The sequence below is a fragment of the Neophocaena asiaeorientalis genome, unplaced genomic scaffold (assembly GCF_003031525.2).
Source record: "Neophocaena asiaeorientalis asiaeorientalis breed wild unplaced genomic scaffold, Neophocaena_asiaeorientalis_V1.1 scaffold204, whole genome shotgun sequence".
Taxonomy (NCBI): Eukaryota; Metazoa; Chordata; class Mammalia; order Artiodactyla; family Phocoenidae; genus Neophocaena; species Neophocaena asiaeorientalis.
The window spans coordinates 5326484-5343726 of NW_020173922.1; the positions used below are offsets into that span (position 1 = coordinate 5326484).

Below are 17243 nucleotides of genomic sequence, written 5' to 3' on the forward strand. Positions count from 1 at the left end.
TACTTCTTCTCCCTCCCACCTTACTCCATCGAAATGCCCTCCCTCTTCTTCAGAGCATGGATTTCATTTGAAAGTTGATAAAGAGGCCTCCACAAATATTCGCTGAATGGATGAAGCTAAAATGAATTACGGGGCTTCCCTGGTGGTGCAGTAGTTAAGAATCTGCCTGCCAATGCAGGGGACATGCGTTCGAGCCCTGGTCCGGGAAGATCCCACATGCTGCAGAGCAGCTAAGCCCGTGCACCACAACTACTGAGCCTGCGCTCTAGAGCCCGTGAGCCACAACTACTGAGCCCATGTGCCACAACTACTGAACCCACGTGCCACAGCTACTAAAGCCCGCGTGCCTAGAGCCCGTGCTCCACAACAAGAGAAGCCACCGCAAGGAGAAGCCCACGCACCTGAACAAAGAATAGCCCCCACTCACCGCAACTAGAGAAAGCCCACACGCAGCTACGAAGACCCAATGCAGCCAAAATAATAAATAAATAAAATAAACAAATTTATTAAAAAAATAAAACGAATTACGTCAACTAAGAATGCCAGCCTCTTAATGTATAGCTATTCCCAGGAGTATTAGCATTCTCAAACAGGAAGCTTGAATTTTCAGGCATCGTTGACAAAGGGAAAAATTTCAGGCCAGCCGAGTTGAAGTGATATGTTTGGACTGAGTTTCTGTTCCATGTCTTCTTAAATCCACATATATTTGTTAAGACCCTTTAGGGCTCCTTTGAAACCAAAGCTGCCGTTAAAATGTAAAACAATAATTGAAAAGCATTGCTTGTTTCTAAGAAAAGTATTGTGGATTGAGAATCAGAGGCCTGGGTTTCAATCCTGGATGTGCCACTAATTAGCTTCTTGGACAGGTTACTGATGACAACTATCATATACTGAGCGTCTAACATGTGGCTGACCCTGAGCTAGGCACTTGGCTCACATATATCATTTCTGCAACTCTTCCAGGTGGATATTTTTAGTATGTCTATTTTATAGATAGGGAGGAAGGTTCAGAGAAGTCAGGTATCATTCATGAGGCCACATGCTAGTAAACAGTGAAGCCTAGACTCAGACTCAAGTCTGTGTCAGTCTGTATTCCTGTTCCTTCCCCAGCACCCTGATAAGGCATCTTGGGGCAGGAGAAGAAACTCTAAGGAGTTGCTCTCTAAGATCTTTTTCATGTAATTTCTTCACTATATACTTTCTGGATTTGAGAAGAAGAGAACACAAGTGTGGCCCTGAGAACTCATTTGAGAATGTAGCTTAGTGGTTAGAGTACAGCCTTGGATGTCAGACTTCCCGAGTTAACAGCCTGACTTTACTGCTCACCTTAAGCATCTACGTCATGCGTGGAGTCAGAGCACCTACCTCCTGGCCCAGTGGGCCCTACTTAGTGAGTACTCCATGAATGTTAAATATTTATTAACCTAATAATGATTACTATGTACGTCATAAAAGAAAGTCTCTCAAAGGATACTGAAAGGAAAAGAGAAGAGGTAGATGTTTCTCAGTACTCACAAGGGCCCGATCTCTTCTGTTGGCCAATCTTGAGAAGTGACTGCTGGTTCAGAGGCTCCCAGAGTCACTGTATCAGCCAAGTAGATGCCCAGGGGAGCTCCAGTGAAGCCAAGGAGAGCTTTTATCAGCAGCAGGGGCAGGAGGAGAGAGCAGCTGAAAAGCAGGAAGTCCAGAACCCACAGGAAACATTAGCTGGAGAAACAGTGTGCTCGGAAAAGCCCAGCCCTGAGTGAGGACTGGAGGCTTGAAGCTTAGAGGCAGGAAAGGGAGCCCCACGAAGAGTTCAAAGTAACTCATTGCTCCAGAGTTATTTCTGTACCATTTTCTCTGACTACCGAAGTAATACATTGGTACTTTACAGAGCTTTATATAATGCAAACAGCAAAAGAGTCCTCTACCAAAGTCTTTAAGAATCTTTTTATTGAAGTTTAATACCTGTAGAAAAATGCACAAATCATACTCAATGAATTTTCTCAAAGTGAGGTGCACATGGGAAGCCAGTACCTAAATCTTAGTATATAACATTATCAGAACACCAGAAGTTCCCTTATCGTCCCCCTTCCAGTCATTATCAATCCCAGTAGTAACCCCTTTCCTAATTTCTTTCCCCATAGATGAGTTTTGCCTGTTTTAAAATTTTAAATAAATGGGATCACACGGAAGGTATCCTTTTGTGTCTGGCTTGTTTGACTCAGCAGTACGTTGTGAGATTCATCCATATTGCTATTTAATATTTCATGGTATAGATATACGAAAATGTATTTATTCATTTCATCATCAAATACTGATGAGTACTGGGGTAGTTTCCAGTTTTCACTTATTGCAAATAATGCTAAGATCACTCTTGTACATATCTTTTGGTGAGCATATGTACTCATTTCTCTTGTGTATATCACTGGAAGTAGAATTGCTGGGTTATAGGCTATGCATATGTTCAGCTTTGGACAGTCAAAGTACATGTAAGATCTCTCTGTGGGCTCCCGGAGAAACTTCACAATGTCACAACTCTCAAAGAGAAGAGGATGCAGAGGGGGCATCCAGTAGCACTTGTCTAACGGCCTCCCAGTGGAAGTCTCTGCTTCCACTCTGTCCAGGACAACATGACCTGTCTCGAATTCCATTCATCCTGTCATCCCCATCCATCCTCCCCAGCAAATGCCCTTCTTTAAACCCAATCACACTTCCAGGGCAGCACTGCATCACACACCTGTCCACTTGCTGGCCTTGGATTGGGTTTTAGTCATTTCTTGTATTCATTCATCCACATAACAAATATTGTGTGCCTACAACTCAATTGCACTCTTTTACAATCTGGGATTGGAGCAATGTACACACCCCTATCTTCGTGGAGCTAGCATTCTAGTAGGAAGAGATAGACAAAAACAAATAAGAATATGTTAGTGGTGATGAGGGCAATGAAGAAAAATAAAGCCGAATAATGAGAGTAAGAGGAGTGGGGTGGGAGAGGAATGTTCTCTCGTATAATAGGGTAGTCAGAGAAGGCCTGCAAGATCTGGATTATGTTTTAAATGATCACTGGCTATTACGTTGGAAATGGGCTATATGGGAGTAAGGTGGAAGAAAGGAGACAGGAGGCCACCACAAGAGTCTAGGTAAGTGGGAATTCTCTGATGGTCCTGTGGTTAGGACTCTGCGCTTTCACAGCTAAGGGCGCAGTTTCAGTCCCTGGCTGATGGTGAATTGGACTGGGATGATGATAGTGACAGTGATGAGAAGTGGCTGCATTCAGCATATATCCAAAGGGTAGGTCTGACAAGATTTGCTGATAGATGATAGATGGAATGTGGAGCATGAGAGGGGAGTCAAAGGTGACTTGTTTCCTCCAGGAGCAATGCCTGCTTGCACAGACAGCATAGGCCCTGACGCCAGGGTCTGCCCACTGAATGGGCAGATGTCTTTCCTGGTTACAGCCAGCCCAACTTCCTATGTGAAAGATCTATTCTCTACTGTCTCAGAGATGGTATGATATAAGTACTAAGACAAATGATTAGAATCAGATTACCAGTTGCAGCTCTCTCACTTACCAACTGTGTATCCTCGGGCAAGTTACCTAACCTATCCAAGCCTCAGTTTCCAATTCTGGAAAAATGGGACAATAGTACCTCCTACATAGGGTTGTTGGGGATACTGAGATAGTATATATAAATAGGCCTGGGCTATTTATGGGCTTAGAAAATACCTACGTTAAACTAGCTCCCAGTTAAAACAATCAGACAGAAGGCTATGGAGTAAGGGTTATCTTTATTTGAATTGCAAAGTATAAATATAAACCAGGTTTGGAAATTCAGGTTTGTAACAGTTCAGTAATGGCACCAGAAACTTCCAGAAGGGACCACGACAGCATACCTTTGTAGTTTTGGTGAGGTGGGTGGGTTTACACAAAAGCCCTCCTCACCTCCAACCTTCTCTGTAGCAATTGGTAGGTTATCGATTACTAAGAACAGTCAGCTCCAATGTTTCCTGTTCCTCCTCAGCCTTTTTCTTTGCTAATACCTTTTCTAGATTATCCTCTGCTGCATTGACCCCTGCATGGAGTAGCACCAGAAGAATGGCAGGATAAGAGAAATGTCTTGACACAAGGGACAGTGAGTTCCCACTCTGTGGACCTGGACCCATGGAGGGTGAGGGGCCAGGAAAGCTTCAGGCATGGAAGCCCAACTTCTGCTGAGACTGGGCAGGGAGAGGACACAGGGGAATACCGATATCTGTTACATCTTGACATCAGCACCTTGGGCTTTCAAAACACAAACGGTAGACACAATCGCCTAGGCAAGACTGCCGTCCAACTCATAGAGTGGATCTGACAAAGTTAATTCCTACAGCCTGACCATACAGAACTCCCCCTGTGGCACTCAGATCATGGAAGATCTTCCGAAATGTGGACAGACAATAGAGTACTACAGATGGATCACAGAGCCATCTCACATTTGCAGCAGAGGAGACTAATGCTGAGCCAGAGGGTGGGGGATGCAGGGTGGAGGGCCAGGAAATTGCCAAAGTAACAGTCTAGGCACTTGAAATATTATTGTTAGATTGTTAAAAACTAAATAAATTAACATACATAGAATAAAATAAATATATAATTTAAGAGGCATTTTACAAACAAACAAACAAACAAAAATAGTTGTTATTTTTCCATCTGGGTAGAAGTCCCAAAATTCAGAGTTCTCAGGTTTATGGTATTTCACAGTTAACTCATCAAATTCAGCACTGAAGGGTCCAAATGGCAGATCCCTTGGTGGCTTGTTGAGCACATGGCTTCTCAATCTTTGTTACTTTCTTCCAGTCCCCGAATCTTTCTTTCTTCCTCTCCTTCCTTCTTTTTCAGGCAAAGATCCTGGAGCATATGGAATTTAACTGGCATTTTAATCCAGAAGATAAGTGTTTAAACAAACTTATGGGGGTAAGTAGGGCTTGGTGGAGGAGAATCAGAAGGGCACGAAGGTCCCTCACTTTTGCTTTCTTCTGACCCAGATCCCACTGGACATATTCTGTTTGGCACTTGAAGGCTCTGGTATTTTGGCAAAGCAGTTATGGGAGGCCCAATTTAGATGGCAACTGGGGATGAAGGAATCTTCATGGCTAGTTGTGAAGTCCTTCCCCTCTGCAGAGTCTGTCATCAACTTGTATCTTTTCAGAGGTAGCAGTCCCCAGCTGATTCCTAAAGCACAAGAAGAAGGCATTTAAAGCTGGATCCAGCTTAAGAGGTCTTAAGAGTCTCCTGGGTCCAGCTTTAAGAAGTGGAAAGAGGGTTTCCCTGGTGGCGCAGTGGTTGAGAGTCCGCCTGCCAGGAAGGGGTGGGAAGGAGAAGAGACAAGGACGAGAGAAGCTGTCTTCTCAGGCATTGGTCTTGGGTATCTCTCTAGCAACTTCCACCCTAAGTGGAGATGCAGCACTGAGAACCTTTTTGAAAACAATTCTGCAGTGGGACCCTGACTCCATAGCAGCCCAACCCCTAACTCCTAGGTCAAGAGAAGAATTCAGCATGCCTAGAAACAGATCCAGGAAAGGTGGTGATGGTACCATTGGGCAAAGGATGGACCATTACCTTGAGCACAGGTTTCTCTCAGTGGGATGTAGTCATGCCCAATTTCACTTTCTCTTCATTTTCCACATCATAACCTCCTCTCCTGTGGTACCTGAGGAAAGTAAGTTTTGTGAGCAAGCTCTGCCTGCTACAGCAGCGTGCAGGCCCCAGAGCTGGTCCTTCCAAAAGATTCTGGCCCAGTGATTCTCTCCATACTTGGAAAAGCCCAGAGGATACAGCAGCTCAACAGACCTCTGGCCAAAGGTCCAACTGCCCCAAAGGATGCCTGTCTCTAATGGCAGGCTACAATTTGCTAAGAACTTTCACCTCATTTATACAATCCTCACAACATCTTTATAAGGTAGGGGAACAGAGATTACAATCACTGAAAGATTACAACCCTTAGAAAGACAGGTAACTTGATCCAGGTCTCACAACACATGAGTTGCATGCTTGTAAATGGGCACAGAGTGCTTAGTAGGTCTCCTCAGTCTAGAATATAAGCTGGATTGAAAGCATGGCCTGGGGACTAGATGCCCCAGATTTGGAAGGATATACCAATAGCACCACCCATGCCCTGACTACCAAACCACACCCTAATGCCATCAGAGAACAGAGTCAGGAAAAAGAACTGTGTGAAGATGTGGCTCCATGGGTGGGTTGCTGAGCCTGCTGTGAGAAGCAGGACCTCCTATGGCCTGGCAATTTTTTTCCTGGGCTCTAGACACTGGACATATGTCATACCAGAGAAGCCAGGTTCTTGGAGTGCCTGTACCCAGGAATGTTAGTCAGACTCCTAGCCCAGGATTTGGGAGGTTAGAGGGCTCATGTGACCATCAGGTAGAAGATCCTGGAGGAGGAGGAATAGAAGTGATTTACAAAAACAGCCTGTAACACTCACCAAAACATGAGAAGTCCCACGATGACCAGCAGACAGACGGATGACAGCACCACGACCACCACAACCAGGATGGTCGTGTGATCATAGGTATATAAACGATTTTTCACTGGGAGGCTCAGCCCATGGCACCTCTCTCCATGGTAACCCAGGTGGCAGCTGGTCCAAAACAGAACAAAGCAGAGATGAAGTTAGTGGTTTGGCTTCACTCTTGGCAACGGGCCACCTACATAAGCCAGAGCCCACTCCTCACAGCTTCAGCCTGTCACTCCCTAACTGTGATTCCTGTCCTTCCTCTAGCCTCCTATAGTACAAGACTCTTTAGAAGCCCCTCTAAAGGCTCTGTGCCCTTCCTCCTTCACTCCACGCCCTCCCCTTCTTCATTCCCTTTGGTCCTCTGGCACAAAATTCCTACTCCGGGCAGGGAAAAAGCAAAGGAGGACTTCAGGTCTTGGCTAGATTGTTCCACGTGTGGATGATTAATTACATGTGTGTTAAAATGTTCAGAGGACTTGGGCACAAGAGCTGGTGGGATGGACTGAGGGGATTCAGTATCACTCCCTCTTGTGAGGCCCTTCAACACTCTGACCCAGAAATAAACCCAGCCTTCCCCACCAATGCTTCCAGCGTCCAGTCCCTCTGCCACTGCCCAGCCTATTAATAGGCCCTGCTCCTTTGCCAGAAGTCATTTTTCTCAAGTTTCCTTCATTTAACTCCCAGCTCCCCCTGGGTGCAAGGCCCAACTTGAAAGCTGAATTTTGGCCTTTGGCCTCTGAACGCTGGGCTATCAGGCTTACTTCATCCCAGGACAAAGCAAACAAACCAAGAAAACATCTTCTTGCCTAGCTGTTCTGCCAGTACATTTTAGAATGTCACAAAAAAAACCTTGGCTTTTCTCACTCAAGAAATAAATCAGATGGCAACTGCCTCTTCTAACACAAAACTTTTCCTGAAAGCCGTTGGGAAGATTGAGAAGTGCCTACAGCTGAACAAGCACATTCACGTCCCTTTCTTTTTTTGCGGGGGAGCTGCGCAGCTTGGCCTGTGGGATCTTAGTTCCCCGACCAGGGATTGAAGCCAGGCCCTAGGCAGTGAAAGCGCGGTCCTAACCACTGGACTGCCAGGGAATTCCCTCACATCCCTTTCCTTATCTGAGCATCCCAGAGATCCTTTGATGTAGGTAGGAGCCCATGTTACAGAAAGGCAGAGCTATTTTCCCCACAGTCACATAGCAGGGCAGAGACATAGACGCAGATTGTCTGATGGTGAGCTCAGTGTGCTGCCCACACACATCCATAAATGCCCAGTCAGGGATGCCGTGGCACTGTCTGCCTGGGGACTTTAGGCCACTAACTGCTGAAGGAAGCACCGAGAACCCGGTGGCCCTCTATTCTGAACTGCACATCCTCTGGGGAAAAGGTTAGGCACCTCATTCCTCAGAGCAAGGAATCCCTTCTTCCTGCCGAGAGGTACCAGGAAAGTTCCAAGGAGCAGACCTATCAGACCCAGGGGCCAGGCTGCCCCTGCCTTCCTTCCCAGCACCTCTTCCTTTCCCAGCTCCTTCTGGGTGTTTCGGGGAACCAACTCACTGCAGGATAAATGTAGGTCAGGCCCACAGCAGAGCACACAGCTCCTTGCCCAGCCTCTCCATGCATCTGTCCCATCGGCCCAGGTGGACAAAATAATGACCCCTATCCTGCCAGGACATAGAGGATGCTCTTAGGAGCACCCCTGGAAATTCACTTGTTCAAAGAACTTTATAAGACACTGTCCTTATCGACTAGCTTAACTGAGACTCATAACACCCTGGTAGGCAGGTATAACCTCTTTTACATATTGAAAGACTATGATTAGGGTCAGAGAGAGTAAATGATTTGCTAAATGTTTCACAACTAGGGAGCAGAAGGGCCAAATTCCAAATTCATAATTCTTTCCATTCTGAACAGTGTAGGTTACCCCAAGGAAACACATATCTGATGGGCTTGATGGGTTTCTGGAGCAGAAACAGAGAGCGGTCTGACTCTGCTCTCTCAGTTATTATTACTGTTATCTTGAATGATAAATAACAATTAATAGCACACATTACAGGCTTACTATGAGCCAAGTACTCTGTGCTAATTGCTTTACAAGGATCATTTCATGTAATCTTAAAAACATCTCTATGGGCTTCCCTGGTGGCGCAGTGGTTGAGAGTCCGCCTGCCGATGCAGGGGACGCGGGTTCGTGCCCTGGTCTGGGAAGATCCCACATGCCGCAGAGCGGCTGGGCCCGTGGGCCGTGGCCGCTGAGCCTGCACATCCGGAGCCTGTGTTCCGCAACAGGAGAGGCCACAACAGTGAGACGCCCGCGTACCGCAAAAAAACAAAAAAAACCAAACATCTCTATGAAGTAGGAGTTACTATCCCCATTTTAAAGATGAAGAGACTGAGGCCAAACTTCTGTTAGATAACCTGCCCAAGATTACACAGGTAGTGAGTGGTAGAACCAGGATTTGACTCAGCAGTCTGGCTGACTTCAGAGACTGTGCTTTCCTGAGGGGAGGGAAGGTGAAGTTGAGTCTGTTTTTCACTTCCAGCCCATCATTCAAACCCCACAGGTACTTACTCAGATGATAGAAATAAAGCTTGGCCTCAGAGTCCCACAATTCAGTTACATAATCCCTCCACCCCCACCCTGAGTCAAAAGGATAATAATGTAAACATCCTAATATTACCCACGTCCCCCTCCCTTTGCAGACAACTCCTGGCTCCCCCAGGGAAGGAGCATTCCAAGCATCCCAGGGTGAGGGCAAGATCGTGTGTCTTGCCCAGAGCCAGTGACCCATCAAACTGCGATGTGTTGCTCCTACCCACGTCTGTGGCCCATTTCAGAAGTTGTATTACAACAGAAGCAAGGACCCTCTAGAGTACAGAGACATCTTCCAATTTGGATTTCTCCACCCCTACCCCAGGAGGTGGAGGGGGCACCATTTGGCGCAGGGGACTCAGAATACATGAGTTCCAGACTGGTCCTGCTGCTATTTCTAGCCAGGTGATCTGGAGCAAGTTACGGTCGTGTTTCCAAGCTTCAGTTTTCTCATGTGAAAGGCAGGAATAATAAATGCTTACCTCACTAGAGCTTTGTGAAGCTCAAATGAGATAATACAAATAAAAGCACTTAATAAAAGGCCAAGTCCCACATGTGTGGGAGTTACTATATAATCAGATTCCGGAGGATACTGCCCATATCCTGAGGAAGGGAGCACCAAAGTCAGACGGAGCCAAAGAGAAGGGGGCTCGCCATTCCTTCTTGGCATCTGGGCAGTGAGGCCAAGTAGAGCCTTCAGGCCTGTCTCTCTTCCAGCTCTGAGTCCTCGTCAGGCTAACTGTCCCCAGGCTTCCTCCAGCCACAGGAAACTTTGCAGCCAGTTTCTGGGTCAGCAGCTCATCAGGAGCCCCAGGAAACTGCTCTTTGAGGGCAACTTTTGGCTGGTGACACAAAAGGGTTTTCCTGTGGGTGATGGCTGCAGAGGGCTGGTTTAGGAAGCCGGCCAGCCTCAAGCTCACCACGGCAGCCTGACACACCCGGCTGGTGGTTGCTGGGTCTGGAGGCAAGAAGGAGCCACAAAGCGTCCCAGATGTAGGTGCCCAGATGTCACATTCTCCCAAACCAGGAGCTCTGTGTCTTCTTGCTGCCTGCTGCCCTGAGTACCAAGGGCTGGAGACAGGAGGCTGCCAAGCCAGACACAGAATCCAGCCCCTTGAAAATCTGCCTAGGAAGCAGACACAGAGTCTTCACATCAGATTCCATGCTCTTCAATTAGAAAAAGCCTTAGGAGACCTCTAGTATAATAGCTGCCCTCTGTAAAATCGTGCTCCAACTCTGTAAGAACAGACAGGGAAGAAGGACGCAATCCAACACCCAGTGCAGCCTGGGGGCATGAAAAGCATGTTGGACGGGAAGTCAGGCACCTGAGTGCCTGTCCTGTTTCCACACACTTTATTTAGCTGTTGATCTCAGACAAATCACTTCCTACTTCTGGGCTCCAGTTTCCTCATCTTTCAAGTACAGACAGCAAGCCCTGCCTACCCAGCAGAGGACTTTTGAGAATACAGGGCTGTATTTTCCCGTCCCCTAGAATAGCTGACACCAAGTAGGTGCTCAACAGAGACCTGTTGGGCTCAACTCATATTAAATGTAAACTGTAAAGCTCCATGGCAAAGGAAGGAAGGCACTGTCACAGTTACCATCACCATCCCTAGGGCCACCTTGACCCTGGACACCATTATCTAGGTTCTCTGGGTTTAGGTGGTCAGTCAAGCTCAGCTCTCCAGGAGAGAAGCCTTAAAAGAGTTCTCAGCTGAGCAGTGGAAGTCCGTCCACCAACGCCCTGGACCAGTTCGGCCCAGACAGGTTTCTGGACTTGATCCATCTTGACTACGCTCAGAGTCACTGCCTCCACCCTGTGCTAATGAGGCCAGTTTACAAATTTAGGACAAACATTCCCTGCCCTGTCTCAAGACTTCTGGAAGAATAATTGGGGGACTGTCTAGGTCACTCTTTTTTTTTTTTTTTTAACATCTTTATTGGAGTGTAATTGCTTTACAATATTGTGTTAGTTTCTGATGTATAACAAAGGGAATCAGCTATATGTATACATATATCCGCATACTTCCTCCCTCTTGCGTCTCCCTCCCACTGTCTAGGTCACTCTTAAGCAACCCTCTCCAATACCAAGCTCTTGACAAGGATATGAAAGGAGAGGACACACAAGTGACTGTAGACATGGAGGGGGGTGATGGGTCTGTCTGACAATTGCCAAATACAGGGCAACTCTGCTATATGAGATCAGATGGGATAAGGAAGCTTTAAAAAAAAAAACAAAGGATCTGTACCTATCACAGCAGAAGAGATGCGGGGCAGCCAGCCTTCTTGACAGGCTGGGAAGCGTGTGCACACAGCAATCTCCTGACTCTGTCCAGAGCCTCCCAGGTCACAGAGGTTGCCACTCCATAGAAACTCAAGCCCAGCAGACGAGAGTGCATGTTTACAGCCTGATGTGGGTGTTGGTCTCAGGCACAGTGGCGACATTATGCCTGCCACAGAGCATGGCAGTGTCGTCATCCCTGAGGGGTTGCCAAGGCAGCCATTTGCTGGGCTGGGCCTAGCAGAGTGGCTGGGGAACCCATGGCCTCTCCACCCACACCCCTGCCCAGGGAAGGGGTGGTACTGCCTGACCGGGGGCTGATGCCTACTGAGTTGGGTTCCATTTTCCGTTAATCTTACACAAAGGAAGTGTTCTCCCACCCCCATAGCCAAAGGTCAATATCCACCATGTCCCCCACCTCCTGGCCCTGGCTAGGGTGAGGAAGAAGGGAGGAGGGGCTTCTCCCTGCTCCCACAATGACTGCTTTCTCTACAGTCCAGCCATGTCTTAGAATCAACCCACATTTGCTCATTCATATGCACATATGTCTGAGTACACATACCTGCATAGCACATATCCAAATGCACCTCATACCTACCTGCAGGACGTGGGAAAGAAGGCCACGGGAGCTCCACTCCACCCAGGAGCCCCACTCTGCCATGTTTCCTACTGGCTTCTCCCATCTGGAGTAGGGCATGAGGCAGAAATGAAGAACCTGCCTTCAGGTGTCAGCTCTCCTAGCGTGTGCTCATTTCTGAGCAAGCAGGAAATGCCCCCAAAGATGAAAGAGCGTCACAAACCCACGCCACAGGAAATTGCATCCTATGCTGGGGGGAGCCCCTTCCGCTGACTAAAAATATTTCCCCTCCTCCCAACTTCCTCCCAGAGGTTGAGAAGAAACTGGGTGGATTTATGAATTCAAGGAACAGTGACAACCAGGAACAGCCATCAGGCTGACAAAGAGTGAGCTGTTAACAGTCAGCCCCGGGGAAGGGACACTTACATGCAGGATGGAGCCCGGAGCTCCTTCACATATTTGCATTCTCCATGGATGCAGAAGTCCTTGTATTTCCGAAGACATGGGTCTCTCTTCTTCCCTAACCCCTTGCCTTTCTTCTTTCTTTTCCCACGCTCCTCCTTGCTCGGTGTGGCCAGAGCTTGTGGCTTGGAAGAGAAAGCAGCTGCGGTAGAAAAGTACCCTGTTACGTCTTTGACTTCCTCAGGGGAAAAAATCAGAACAGCACAGTGTCTGGAAGGATGTTTTGATCCTACCTGAAGTCAGAGGCCTGGGAAGGCCTCTCGGCTCAGTGCCTCCCAAGAGCTGAAGGAAGACTGGGCAGACCTCCCAAAAGTGGTGGAGGAAGTAGAGGCTGGGGGGTCCCAAGGAAGAGATTTCATAAACTCAGTTTAAGAACCTCATTCTATGGACTTGAGGACACGGGGAGGGGGAAGGGTAAGCTGGGACGAAGTGAGAGAGTGGCATGGACATATATACACTACCAAACGTAAAATAGATAGCTAGTGGGACGCAGCCGCATAGCACAGGGAGATCAGCTCAGTGCTCTGTGACCACCTAGAGGGGTGGGATAGGGAGAGTGGGAGGGAGACGCAAGAGGGAGGGGAGAAGGGGATGTATGTATATGTGTAGCTGATTCACTTTGTTATACAGCAGAAACTGACACACCATTGTAAAGCAATTATACTCCAATAAAGATGTTAAAAAAAAAAAGACTACTGGGTCCAAGTGACACTAAAAAAAAAGGACCTCATTCTAAGAATGCTGGCTTCTGTTGAGTAGCTTCTGTTGAGTAACTGCAGCTGATTGGGCAGTTCTACTAACCTCACCCCCACCCCACTGTCCATCCTCATCTCCTACTCCCCAACGCCCACTTGGTTCTATTTTGGCCTTAAATCAGCCTCATTTCCTGATGCTACACTCAGTGACCCATTTGCAGGAAGACAGCGTCAGAGATAAAAATTGCTTCTGGAGAAGGTACTTGGAGAGTATTTTAGAGGGAAGAGGCTCCTAAAAATAAGAACAGTGCCCATGTCCAGGTGGTCCCCTCTGGGGTACCCATTAGCAGCAGCGGACCATGAGCCCAGAGCAGAACCAGGCTCAGGGACAGCAAGCAGGCCACCCCTGGTCAGAGATTTGCTGTTTTAACTTTTTAAATTTTTTTAATTTTAAAAATATTTTCATTGATCTACAGTTGATTTACAATAGTGTGCTAATTTCAAAGAGCCTTGCTTTTTTGACATCAAGCAAAATATCTACCCTGCTCTGTGTGCTATTTGCAGCTCAGCACTTCTCTCAAAGTCCATTTACATATATCCCCAGACGCCCTGTTCACAGCTCCCTAGGACGGGGAGCACAGTGCACAAGCAGCAGAGAGATGGAGAGTAAAGAACTATCAGAAGGAACTAGAACAATGATAACTCTCCCCCTTCTTTCCACACTTAAAAAGGGAAAAACAACCTCACACAGACATCCAGCTGGGACTGATCATGGGCTATGTCCATCAGCCATCAGCCCAGGGGTCTGACACAAGTCTCCCCTCCCCTGTCCCAGCAGAAAAAAGGTGCCTGCTGTCTATGGCTATAGCCACATGTCTGGTAGAAGGATGAGCGTCATACATTAGACTGGAGTCCTAGGATCCTCAAGGTGGAATTGACTTCAAAAAATATGGCTTTCCATTTTCTGTTGAAAAACTTGAGGTCCTGAAAGGCAGTGACTTGCCCAAGGTCCTACAGGTTTGGGATCTGAAATGTGGTCTCTAGACTCCATATCCAGTGCTCTTTCCCAACACACCAAGCTGCCTCACACAACCCAGTCCCCTCTTCCAGACAAGCCTAGAGCACATGGGATGCTGAGCCAGGAATGAGACAATGAATGGGCTCTGAAGTTAGCAGACCCATGCTCGAATTTCAGCCATGTGATCTTGGGCAAGTCACTTAATCTCTCTGAACCCTGTAGCTCTTGGTAAAAAGTGGAGAACAGGTGTTCCTATCTCAGAGGGTTGCAGCAAGGATTAATTAACCCACAATAACATGTTAAGTGCCTAGAATGCAGGAGGCACTTAATAAATGGTAACAGTTATTTATTTTAGGTGATAGGATCCCTAGACCTGAAAAATAGTCTTTGCCCAGCAAACCCAAGTAAAAAGAAGAGGCAGATGCCAGTAGTAGTCCCATAGACTCTTGTTTCCTCTGGTGCAGACCCAGGCCCTTTCAGAACTCAGAAGGTGAGGCAGATGCTCAGAGGAAACCAATGACCACGGCTGTGGTGAAATTGAGGCAGGAGGGCCCAGCCAATCAGAAAAAGGAGGGAGAGGGACTTCCCTGGTGGCGCAGTGGTTAAGAATCCGCCTGCCAATGCAGGGGACACGGGTTCGAGCCCTGGTCCGAGAAGATCCCACATGCCGTGGAGCAACTAAGCCCGTGCGCCACAACTACTGAGCCTGCACTCTAGAGCCCACGAGCCACAACTACGGAGCCCGTGTGCCCCAACTACTGAAGCCCACACGCCTAAAGCCCGTGCTCTGCAACAAGAGAAGACACCACAATGAGAAGCATGCGCACCACAACGAAGAGTAGCTCCCGCTCTCTGCAACTAGAGAAAGCCCGCATGCAGCAACGAAGACCCAGCACAGCCAAAAATAAATAAATTAATTAATTTTTAAAAAAAAAAGAAAAGGGAGGGAGAGAGTGACAGGGTGACAGCCAGGCTCCTGCCAGGGAGAGGGAGCAGTGAGTCAGGTCTGCAGAGCTAGGAGGAGCAGCTGTGTGGGTGGAGGGTGAGTCACAGCCCAGCTCTGCCCTGCCTATGAGGAGAGGGCCAGGAGAATACAGTTGTTCAGGCCAGGAGTGACCCCCAGAGGGCCACTGTGAGAGGATGGAAGGTGGGAACCCAGCCTCAGCTTTGGGGCAGACCCCTGATGTATACTAAATAGAGATAGCACCTGAGGGAAACTCTGGGTAAGGAAGAAGGGTGGCAGAGGAGCAGACAGAGCCAGAACAGGTGGGTATCTTTCCAACCAAATATAGTCATTCTGGGGCTCCAGGGCTCAGTCCCTGCTCCACCCTTAAGAATCTCTGCAGGTGACTGGGGGCAAGGAAGCAGGCAATACTGGAGGCTCTGGACTCTGCTCTGTGCTTGTATTTACTTAGCCACAGCACCTCTGCTGGTTGAAGGATCCCATTTGGCCCTTCCTCCCTTGGAGTCTCTCTCAGGGACTCAAGGCGGTCGGAAAGTATCCAGGCTTGTGTAGGATTTGTAGACACCCAGCATATCAATACAGCTCTCTAGGGACCCAGTGCTCACCATTCACAGCCTCCCGAGGAGGTGCTGGCCTAACCTGAGGGGGGACCAAGTGCTCCTCGTTCCCCTGTTTCCCCAACCTGGAGACAGGTGGATGGAGGAGACTAACACTGCACACCTCGTATGTGCCTAGCATCTCCACATCTGTTACCTTATTTTATACATAATAGTCAGTTGATGTGGGAATTAGGGCTTGTGCACATTTTTTCACAGAAACTCTAAGGAAAGCATCTCAACCATTCCTTGTTCCTATCACCCAGCTTACCTCAGAGGAACGTACCAACCCCACACACCTTGCCTGTTTCAATTTGCCTCAGAGTAGCCAGAAAGGCAGCAACGTGGCATGTGAGCCTACGTTGGGCAAGAAAGACAACAGGATCTACATTCTAGGACCCCCCAGTGAGTTTGTCAGGCCAAGCGGCTTTTCCTTGAGGTTCTCCATGAAAACCCCCAAACCATAGGTGTGCCCAATCGGCATAAATGCCAGATCCACTTATTCTTCAGTTGTCCACCGGGGTCCGAGGATGGGCATCCCTCACACCCACCTCTGAAAAGGTCCAGGTCTGTCTCTTCCAAGTCCAGGACTTCCCGGCCTCGGCCACCTCCCGGGGGCAGCAGCTGGTCCGTAGATTGAGTAGGGGAGTCCAGATTGCTGGTTCCAGCCGCCAGCCCTCTTCGAAGCCGCTCCAGGCTGTCGCCGGTCACCAACGCCGAGAGCACTGCGGGTGAGGGACGAGGCCGCTTCAGACCCGCCGCCCAGACCCCCGTCGCCACGTACCGCTGCCGGCGCCCGCCTGCCAGGGAGCACGGGCCCCACCAAGTGGCCCGCGCCGGGGGCGCTGCAGCGATCTTCCTCCGTGTCCCCTGCAGAGCGTCCCCATCCCCCCCGACCCCCGGCAGCCCTCTTACCTGCAGCCAAAAGGAGCTTCAGCACCACCGACGGCAGCAGCTTCATGGTCCCGGACTCGGCGGAGGCGGCGAGGCAGCAATCACTTTGGAGGCGGCGGCGGCCACCGGGCGCTGGCACGGGAGCCGGGTGGGAGGAGCACAGGAGATCCTGCCGGGCACGTTCTGCTGCCGGCCTCTGCGTGCAAGCCTGGCTGGGATCTGAGCGGAGCTCGCGGCCGCTGGGCGTCTCTGTATTCACTCGGTCTGTCCGTCCGCTCGAGCCCTTGAGCCTCAGTAAGTAGAGCCAGCCGCCTTCCGCGCGCAGCTCCCTCGGTAGACTGAGCGCTCGCGGGCTTGCGGCCGGGAATAAGGCTCCGGGAGGCGCCGAGACTCCAGGGGCGGGAGAAGGGGGCGGTGCTCACATATTTTGGGACTAGGCCAGAGCAGCCGCGGCCTGACTGTGGGTAGGGCTGCTGACCGGCAGGTGGCGGGGACCAGCTCCTACCTTTCCCCAGATGCTTGTCACGCTGCAGCCTTGGGACTGCTGAGCTGCGCTTCGCCCTTGGACACCCCTCAATCCTTCCTCTCTTCCAGGCCTGGTCCCTCCGGTCATCCCTGCTCTAAACCAGAGACCTCCACCCATGTCATCTTCTGAGCTTCAGAAATCCTC

General features: G+C 49.1%; 1 protein-coding gene across 1 annotated transcript; it reads right to left on the reverse strand.

The window, feature by feature from the left end:
• Positions 1 to 3758: 3758 nt before the first annotated feature.
• On the reverse strand, positions 3759 to 16915 carry HBEGF (heparin binding EGF like growth factor). Its single transcript, XM_024752415.1, has 6 exons — positions 16595 to 16915; positions 16231 to 16404; positions 12371 to 12548; positions 6465 to 6620; positions 5585 to 5675; positions 3759 to 5197 (listed from the first exon to the last, which is right to left on the reverse strand). Exons 1-5 carry the CDS (start codon positions 16638 to 16640, stop codon positions 5603 to 5605), a joined length of 627 nt encoding a protein of 208 aa, XP_024608183.1. The 5' UTR covers positions 16641 to 16915; the 3' UTR covers positions 3759 to 5197; positions 5585 to 5602.
• Positions 16916 to 17243: the final 328 nt, after the last annotated feature.

Coding starts and splice junctions, on each gene's coding strand:
- HBEGF (XM_024752415.1), bottom strand. CDS start 16,640: ATGAAGCTGCTGCCGTCGGTGGTGCTGAAGCTCCTTTTGGCTGCAG. Junction 16,405..16,594: donor GAAGCTCCTTTTGGCTGCAG/GTAAGAGGGCTG, acceptor CCTCACCCGCAG/TGCTCTCGGCGTTGGTGACC. Junction 5,676..6,464: donor GTGGGACTTCTCATGTTTTG/GTGAGTGTTACA, acceptor TACTTTCCTCAG/GTACCACAGGAGAGGAGGTT.